This window comes from Oryzias latipes, chromosome 9, assembly GCF_002234675.1.
Source record: "Oryzias latipes chromosome 9, ASM223467v1".
NCBI lineage: Eukaryota > Metazoa > Chordata > Actinopteri > Beloniformes > Adrianichthyidae > Oryzias > Oryzias latipes.
The window spans coordinates 13,621,329-13,631,181 of NC_019867.2; the positions used below are offsets into that span (position 1 = coordinate 13,621,329).

The 9,853-nt window shown below is 38.0% G+C and overlaps 2 protein-coding genes across 2 annotated transcripts; both read right to left on the minus strand.

Annotated features, from left to right (window-relative positions):
- Positions 1-140: 140 nt before the first annotated feature.
- On the minus strand, positions 141-5,244 carry LOC101175409 (protein limb expression 1). Its single transcript, XM_004072420.4, has 6 exons — positions 3,781-5,244; positions 3,206-3,384; positions 1,697-1,837; positions 1,515-1,610; positions 684-761; positions 141-606 (listed from the first exon to the last, which is right to left on the minus strand). The coding sequence occupies exons 1-6, from the start codon at positions 3,860-3,862 to the stop codon at positions 166-168; spliced, it is 1,017 nt and encodes a 338-aa protein (XP_004072468.1). The 5' UTR covers positions 3,863-5,244; the 3' UTR covers positions 141-165.
- A 162-nt stretch (positions 5,245-5,406) lies between these two features.
- riok2 (RIO kinase 2) lies at positions 5,407-9,433 on the minus strand. Its single transcript, XM_004072421.3, has 10 exons — positions 9,229-9,433; positions 8,004-8,142; positions 7,791-7,907; positions 7,520-7,695; positions 7,351-7,439; positions 7,071-7,262; positions 6,898-6,990; positions 6,401-6,820; positions 6,116-6,212; positions 5,407-5,935 (listed from the first exon to the last, which is right to left on the minus strand). The coding sequence occupies exons 1-10, from the start codon at positions 9,292-9,294 to the stop codon at positions 5,774-5,776; spliced, it is 1,551 nt and encodes a 516-aa protein (XP_004072469.1). The 5' UTR covers positions 9,295-9,433; the 3' UTR covers positions 5,407-5,773.
- Positions 9,434-9,853: the final 420 nt, after the last annotated feature.

Genomic DNA, 9,853 nt, shown 5'->3' on the forward strand with positions numbered 1-9,853 from the left:
TTCCTGTTAACAAAAGTAACGAACATATAAACATGTTTATAAAATTGAAGACCTTTGAAAAGTTTTTAACAAAAAACTTGATATCCAAAAAGGATGGCACATTCTTAGGACTACACTGAAATCAAATGAACACACACACAGAGTTCGGTCTTTTAATTATTTTATCTATTCAGAGCCTAAAGCCATAAAAGCCTGCTGTGACGATGGTGATGGGCTGATGAAGGGAGTGCTGGCATCTAATATCTTTTTATGGAAAACTGGTGATCGATTAGGGCACTGGGATATCTGGGCATCTGCACTGCAGTTGTGAAGTGGGTGCAAAGGAAGATTTTCTTGGTCGCAGGTATGGTCAGATTCCTGTTCAAAAATTTCAGGTGGGTGTTGAATGTATGCTTGACTCAGGGCCAAGCTAAGTATGTCGTTCTTCTCCTTGTAGAAGCGTAACTCTATGCCTCGCCGCCTTGCCAGCACCAACTCCTTCTGGGCCACCTGAAGCTCAAGTCCAAGAAGTCCTGGAGATCTCTGCTCTCGCCCCAGCCAGTCCAAAGCCATACTGCTGTGCATGTACTCGTCAAGCCGTCGCTGACAGTAGTAGGCAATCACACTCTGGGACCAAAGAAAATCACATCACTTTGGCAAATACTTTAATATGATGTTAAAAAATGTGTGATTTTTTTTTGTACCTGTCGAGAGCACCGCCTTTCCCTTAGAGCCTTCAGTGTCCCATTCCATTGCAACAGTTGGAAAACTATCATCATCTCCTTCATAAAGATAAAGACAAGCCAGAATAACAATCAAAAACTCAAAAACTTTGTTTTCAATTGTTTGTTTTTTGCTGCTGGTGACATTCGTGTAAAAAATATTCTGTTTTTTTTAACTTTGTGAGTGAACTACAGACTGGGCTTAACAGATCTAATGAGGCAAATATGGAAAACATTAAATTTGAACTGTCTAGTATTGAAGTTTACCTTGGATTTGTTACTCAGTTCACTTTTTCTATCATACATGCCTCTGACTTTGCTTATTTAAATTTTAAACATCTTGCAATGACTGCAGGTTGAAGTTATATAAAAAAAACTTCATGGAGTGTAGCATTTGCTGGTTTAGGTTCTGCAGTTTCAGGAATAACACTAGACCCATTTCCTCTCACTAAAATAACGTCTGTCTAAGTATATTTACACAACGGGCAGAATATTAGGTGTTTCTTTTCCCTTTTCTCTACTGTAGTCTTAAAGCAAATACGCTTGTTGGAAAAGACACGTTGGGGATTTAATTTCTCAGAAAGTTCATAACTATTCACTGTAAAAAAGAATATTTACTGTTTAGACACATTTTCACCACTTAAATCTGTGGTGTAGTTCCAACTACAGTTGCACACTTAGATCTTTTGGTGCAAATTCTTATACCAGAAATACTTATAACTGAATGGATCTTGTATGGTTTAGCTATATGACACGATGTTATTTTTGCACATGAGACCAGAGACCACTTTGCACAATGAGTCGCTGTTTTACCTGGAACTCCAGCATAGTCCTTCCCATAAAGGAGTGGAGCAGCAAGTTGTAGGTTCCTAGACTTGTGTTTGGATCATGTGCATCATTCATATGGACCTGGACACAGATAACAATGTTGGTTAATATATATGCTTAGAGTGGGAATATAAGGATAAACTGTTTGTGGTTGAGCTCGCTCTTACAGCATTATTTTTGGCAGCCTGCTGCAGACTCTGAAAGATGAAGTCGGGGCTGATGCGTCGACATGGGAGTTCGTTCACGAGGGAGTTCATCAAAGCCACTCGAGCTGCATCTCTTCGAGCCTCGGCTTGGGTGTCGCACACCTGACGATGAGGAGAGGATGGAAGCACAAAAGGGTTTAGTGTAAAAAAAATGTGCAGAGGGAGGACAAGAAAAGTAGTTTTGTCACCTCAAGCAGACTTACAACTCTTACATTTTTTTGATGATTTTTCTCTCTGCTAAAATAATCGTGGGATCAGGACACCAATGACCTATTGCAGACAACCAATCACATTACTTTTTCTGAGCTGGGAGCTGTTGCCTGAGACACAATGAGCCTCCTAACAAGCGTCATGGGGTTTCAAGTGCTCAAAACTGTGTCAAACAAGTTTAAAAGTGTGTGAAGTATGCACCTAATTGGATTAATAACCATGGTCGTGCGAGCGTAATAAAACTTGGCACATGCTTCTGGTTAGAAAAAAAACATTGATAAAATGTTATGCTGTGGCAGTTTTAATCAATATTTCATAGAAATCAACATGTTTTTTCTTGAAAGGTAAACACTTCAGGGATGCATATAGGATAATAAATAACATTTAAACATTAAAACACGTCATTGTAGACCCTCTGTTAATATCTGGGTGCAGTTCAACAGTGACCTGGTGTTTCACTGTTTTGTGGCTTATTGTCAAGACTGATTTCATGTAACCAGTAAAAGAAGACTCATTATTTTCTAACTTTAGCTGCCCTTTCCTCTCATTTGCCCAAATAATGTTTTACTCTATTGGATTTTTGTTTGAAGCAGTTTTGAACAATAACATCTCCACTGTATTAAATGTTCATTTTGAAAGAGCTATCCGTTATTTCACAGTAACAACAATTGTTTCTAATACCGTAAATACGTTTTTCGTCTTTGTCATGGTGAAAGTGAACTGCATGAACAAGTCACTGTTTTATAATTGATTACCTATCATTCTTTTGTTGATTAGTTAAAGTAGTAAAGCCACTATAATAGTAAAGCCAGTAAAAATCAAGTACAAAAAAACTTTGTTTTTGTTTAAGAAACTAGTTCAAACTCAGAAAGACTTTTGAAAATTGTGTTTCTCCACATTTTTCTTTAACATAAAATCTTTTTAAATTATTGCCACTTTATTAAAAGCAAGTTGCCATTTGCTTTTGAAGATATTTACTAGAAATTTGAATAACCTCTAGCTATTGATCCAACTATGTATTATAAAATACAATATATTGTAGCAAAACTTTAATTTAATTTTAAAGTCACAGTATGGTATGTCTCCTGATAGTGGCTCATTCCCTAAAAAAAAGAACTACATTCATCTATACAGATTATTCTCAAAGGGAAATAGAGTAAACATATGACATTAAGATAGTAATAAAATAAGTGATTACATGTTTGGACTTTTAAATGTCCCCATAAAAATGCATAATGAAAATGATGGCAAGACACTGACCTTATAGTTACCAAAGCAGCTTCCTCCAGGAAGTGTTACATAGCAGACGTATGGGGGACCAGGGGAAGACGCAGACTCGTACAACAGCAGACTCTCAATCTCTGATCCAGCTGAGGACTCCTCCAACTGAGCTCTTTGCTTCTGCTCCCAAAAATTGTGAAGAATGGCTACCACATTTACTGCATAAACACAACGATACGAATATGGAAACCTTCATAAAATATCCATGAACATCAGAATTTAATATGTTTGATGTTCAAACAAAAGTGATTGCAAAAGTTCAAAACTTTCATATGGGAAAGCTGAGCCTAGTTAATTAACATTTAAATATGCTAAAAAATTCACTTCATTTGCAGGTGGTATTTATTTAGGTCTAAACAGACATTTTCTTTTTGCACTGGTTTTGACTTGAAGAGAAGCACAAAAACCCATTGCTTGTTATGTCCCTTGAACTATTTTTGTGTTCTCTCAATCAAAATCTGATATGAAATATAGCAACTTCACATAAAAAGTCATTTTTGACTGGTTTTGAAAATCAGGACATCAATAATTTAGTTTCTCTCAAAGATACTTACAGTTTTTGGGGTTGTCGTCCGTCTCACTCTGTGACAAATAGGATATGATGCTCTCCTCCATTTCTTGGGAGCTCATCTTCATCCTAACTTAAGATCCAATGATGGACATGAAGTTTCTTTCCACATTTACAAGATCCAACAGAACCTGACCCCCTAAATTAGCAGCCACCTCTCCCAATCCTATGGCTCAGAACTAGGAAAATCCCAAATATTAAGGTGCCTCCACCACATTTAACACTCTCACTGCCTTTCCCGTTGCCCTTGTGAAAATCCCACCAGGGCTTCTCTTTTAAGGCACACAAGCATTGTTACTCTCCCTGCCAATTAGCTGAGAGGCCCTCACTCTCTGCACACTCAAGAGGTGCGGGATAGGAATGTCGGGCCCCCTCCTTCACTCCTCCAGCTGGCTAATCCCAGAACAAGGCCAGACACTTTAAGACCTGAACAAAGTTGAACCAGACCACACAACTAATAATGACTAAAAAAGGAAGACATTGCAAAATTTCAGTTTTGTGACATTTTATGAAAATAACACACAAATAATTTTTTTGGGCTATTGTGCGTAAAGCATGTGGACCTGAGACTCAAAATCTAAACACACAGGGTTCACAACCGGAGCTTCATTTATAGTCGTCAACATGAATGGGCATTGTTCAGGTCTCCATTCACCCCGTTTCTGAAAGCTGCTTACACATAAATTAACCGAACCCTGGGCAAAAAGCTGTTTCTACTAAATTCTTCTCCTTTCATGCACCAAATTCTGTGCCAGAAGAGTTCTTCCAGTATTTTTTATCATGTTTCATCCTACTGAAGACTTTTTCCTATTAGCCTGATTTACCTCAGAGATACGAGTTCAGTATGAAGGAAAGATGTTATAGACTTTGTCAGCTTAATTGCAGCTAGTGTTATTAATAAATATTGAGTTGACAAAATTTGGAGGGGTGGGTTACTATCTACAGAAAAAGACAACCCCCTGCTTTCAAGTAAGCATTGATATGTTAATGAAATAGTCCTAAGGCAAAGCATGCCCTTAGGTAATTGATTTTTACAATTAATCTGTTTTATTAGATGTCATGTAAACCAAAAATCAGGTTTCTATATTTCTAAAAAACCAGAGAACGTTGGTTTATGTAGGTAGGTATACCTCTACAGAAGAAATGAATCTGGACATTAAAAGTGCATGTATACGCTCACATAAATGAGACAGCTATTAGGAATATTGGGAAATAATTGTGGATTTTAGCAAAAGACAGCCATTCATACAGCCAAAGGGCAATCATTTTGGCTTCATGTCTGAGAACAGTTTGAAAGCAAAAAATGACCAGAGCCACACCAGGTGAAATATGAAACCGGTTTTCACCTGTTTCAAATCATGGATAAAATGCTCCTAAACTGGATGTGGTCTTTCAATTGACAGGGGACATGTTGTCATGGAGGTCCTGATTTGGGGCTTCAACAAAATCTGAGCTGTCAAAAAAAACATTTTGGTTTTTATGTAAGGAAAGTGAACATTGCTAACTTTCCTCAAAAGTCCACACTAATCCCATCCCATTATATTCACTTTTGTTTAAAAAAAACACAACATGTGGTATTTATAAGAGGAAACATCTGTAAAGGGGAAAACACTACCTTGCAGTTCTTTTATTGCAACTTTCTGTTATAACTCACTTGAAAAGAACACTTTTGCAACTTTAATGATGTGGTTTTGAAAAGGGCTTTCATTTAATTTTTTTGTTAAAATTGTTACTAAATTGAGGGCAATGATGATATTTATATTAGACATTGGTTTGTATATTGTACTTCTGTCTGAATATGAAAATGTCCTGTTTTGACAGAAATCAAGGTCATAAAATGATCACTTTGTTCTTCCTTTGACTTGTTTTTTTCGTATCCATCCATCAAATAGTGGAACCAAACAATGAAATGTAAAGTCTTCACATGTATTCATATATATGCGTGTATAAATTCTGTTTATCCAACACAGAAGTCCCAATTATCCCCAGAAGTCGGCGCTCTCCAGGCTGGACTTGATGTTATTTTGGTTTTCCCTCCTGGACTTGGTCACTAGGTTGGCCTCTCCTTTCTGCAGACGTCTCCTTTGAGCAGCCTTTTGCTGCTTGGTGAGCTGCCTATGCACTTTTTGACGAACAACCTCCTGAGGGACAAATAAAAACAGTCATTAGTCTATCAGTCGTAGCTAAATCACATCATGTAACAAACACCATGTATAGGAAGTACAGCTGCTGTGCAAACAAAACAAAATTGCCCAGATCTCTCTGTTTTGAAAGCATGGTAATGTTCCTTTCCCCTTGTGTTGCAGAGACCTGTGACTTACAGGTGGAATGGTGGAGCAGCTCCCAATGCTACCAACAGTGGCTTCACTGTCTGCCCTTCTCCTGTGTTCAGCAACATGTTGAAGACTGTCTGCATCTCTGTGGTTGAAAAGGACACATTTCTTTAAAGTTGCATATATTTATAGTTATAATACAATTAAAATAAATTAAAAAATCTGACAAAGGATCTCAAGGCTACTGTAAAATATATATTTTCAAAATAATTTTTAATATTGAATACTGAAATGCAACCGTAATATCTTATACAACTTTCTTTTCTGGTTTACCTGAAAGGTTTGAACTCCCTGTTGGAGGAAGACAAGTCTGTCAGCTCTGGGCAGTCATCTTCTGCTTCCTTCAACTCATCCTCTACCTCCTCTCTTTCCTCCAGATTCCTAACTTGTGGTGATGTTGACATTTCCTCTTCCTTTGTTTCCTCGGTCATTTCTGCTGCCTGATCAATGTTTGCATTTGTTTCACAAACTTTCAGTCCCTCCAGTTCCAGCATTGCATGCTCATACTGCGCCATGGTCCCGCTCTCATCCTCCTCTTCTCTTTCTGTCTCCTCGTCCGTTTCTTCATCTTGACCTTCTTCCAGCTCGTCCTCTTCTTCTTCAGGTCCAGCTGGGTAGAGCAAGGTAGCATCTCTCTCAAAGTCTTTGGTGAAGCCACTGGCGGAAACTTCCACATCTAGAGAACAAGCCCGTCTAAAGGAATAAAAAGCAACAAAATTCATCTCACTGCAGGTGAAAAGTGATCTTATTCTTTTAAGGCCAGAACAAACCTTATATCCTTAAACGTTGGATATAACTCGCTTTCATAACTGAACCTTTTTATGAAGAAATCTTTGATACATTTGACGTCACGGTCAAAGTACCTGCAAACAGAGGTTAACATAGCAATCAGAAACACCAACTGGTTCCAACTCAAAATGCCATCTGCATGCAGGAGACCTACCATTCAGCATTGGTGTGTGATGTGGAGACCATTTGTGGGAAGTCAATCATAGTTACACGGTCCTGGTCATCCACCATAAGGTTGAACTCGTTGAAGTCTCCATGAATCAGGCCGTGATTGGCCAGTTTGACTATGAGCTCCATGAGTTCGCTGTACAGAGCTGACGGGTCCTGTAACTCGCGTACCTGACACCTGCAGAAGAAACGCACAAAGGCCACATGAGGAAAAGCAATGACTGCTCTTCCACCAAGATCAGAGGAATAATCAAGCAATCACGTACAGAGGAAATCCATTGATGAGCTCCATTACTACAGCATGTCTGTTATAGTCCACAGGTTTGGGAACAGGAAAGCCTCGATCATACAGCGCCTGGAAACAGTGGAAGCATGAGTACAGCTCTTTGTCCTTTGACTTTTTTTCTACTCCACACATCTTAACCAATCCATTACCTTCATGTAGGCAAACTCTTTCATTGCAGAGAGGCGTGAAAGGTAGAGCCAGGACATGTTCTTTCGATGTTTGTGGTAATCTCTCTTGTTTTTAAGATTCCTAAAGGAGGTTCGACCCAGCCGATGGAGCTTCAGAGCATACTGATCGCCGTTTGGATTTGCCACAATATAAATATCTACAGAAGGTTTCGTCAAAGTTAGTACAAGTCTTAGTTTGGTAACCACTTGCACAATAAAGTATTTGATTAGACAACTGTGATTTTTGTTTTACCTGATTCCTTTCCCACACCCATCTGGTTGCCAACTGACAGAATGACCTCTCTAGAGCACAAGGTCTTCAGAGCCAAGTAGTCATATCCGCCGTAGTTGAGTCTGTAGCCCTGCACAGCTGGAATCAACACGCAGAGAGCAAGACATGTGATTCCCATCATACTGTGTCTGGTACAGTTAATGACAAGAAGATCTTGTCGGTTTGTTGTCTTACTCTTGCTGCGTTCATAGACCACAAGCTTGTGTTTGACCAGTTCTCTAAGGATCTTATTGCAGCCGCCGTGTTTGAGGCTGGCGATGGAAGCCAGAAGGCTCACAGGAACGATCTCGTGGTTCTTCATGCCCATCTCTATCTGTTTAAGGGAAACATTTGCCAAGAGAATGATGTTATCACAGCACAAAAAACTCAAACCAAGGACAGGGAGTTGTATAACTGCTACTAAATAAACAATATTAAACAATGTTACTTTCCCTCCCCCCTACTGGTGAGTTTAATGTCATTTCTTTTTTTGCTTTAAAACTAAAGTTTTAGTGATTTTTATTGACTCTTAGTTTACATTGCTACATTTATTTTCTGTTTTTTGGGGTATATTAATATTGTAAGAAGTACAAATAACTTATAAAGCACTCAACACTTAAAGAAGTTTTCTTAAAGGAAAACCAAAGCCATGTTTTGGGATTTTACTCCTTATTTAGAAAGAACAGAGAAAAGGAAGATAGACTACACTTCTATATATAAAAAGGTAGATTAAACATACATTGTTTCAATGGTTCAGCGAAATGAAAACAAATGTTTCAAAAATGTGTTAAATGCACCATTAAAAAAATACAGAGATGTATAATTCTCAAAAAATGATATCACATGAAAACTGGATTTCTGGTTTGCACCAGGTTTTCTATGGTTTACTCAGAAAAGGTTTGCAGCCCCTCTAGGTATTCTCTGTCGGTTATAACTGATCTGTTTATTATTTTGATTACATTTATTACAAAAACAGTCAAGATTGCACTTGTTTTATGCATCATATGCATCCATCCAGCAGACATTCCTCTGATGCAAAACCTCAAGCAGGGATGACAGCGCACAGATTATCAGGCCTCCTTTCTACTCAAAGGCATATAGATAAAGGGGCCTATCCTTTACTGCTATGTTTTAAAACTCAAGTTTTGGGGCTTTGTCCGTATTTGACCACACACACTCAGGGGATCTTTTGAGGCCACAAGTTGGTTCGCAATGAGTGTGCGCTAAATGTTAAATTGTTAACCTACTACTATTTGCAAGAAACTCTTACTACGCGCCTTACATGTTAGTTACACCAACTGTCAGTTAAGCTACGTGCTGACAAAGTTATTGAACTACGAACCACAGCTGAGCTAACCCGACAGATCATGCTAGCTAACTCTGAGTCTGAGAACGTGATAACTCTTAACTCACTACTTACAGCGGTTAGAACTCGGAAGTCGTCCCGAGATAAGTATCTCAACACCACCACATTCAGCTTCCCCATGTTCACTACAAAGAAAAGTTTTATTTTAATAAAATAAAGCTAATTTTGCAAACAGGCTGTTATAAGTTTCGGCACATTTTTGGTAAACACATGTTCCAGGCGGAAAAACCATGGATGCAGGATATGACATCACAATGGGGGTTCACTCAAAACACATTGGTTTTTGGGTATTGGAGTTTAAAATGCAAGCAGTTAAATTGTTAGCTGGTCGTAATGTGTGTTGTTTATAAGAGTCATCTATAATTTGAACTGATGCCTTGTTTTGAACAAAAACATAAAGTTTGTCCTTAATGTCAAGTTTTTATTTTTATTTTTTTGTACAAAACATATTAAATTTGAATCAACTTAAATGTTTATGCACATTGTTTAAGACCATTCTTTAAAATAGCATGATGCCACTTTCTGCTTTATGTGACATAACGATAATCATGTGTCTTCATTTATTAGAGAGACACAAAAGAAAAGACAGAAAAAATAGAAAAATAAAGAATTGCTTTGCCATTGCAGCAAACTACTTACAACACACTTAATCTCAGAAATATCTGGTTGAGCAATGTAA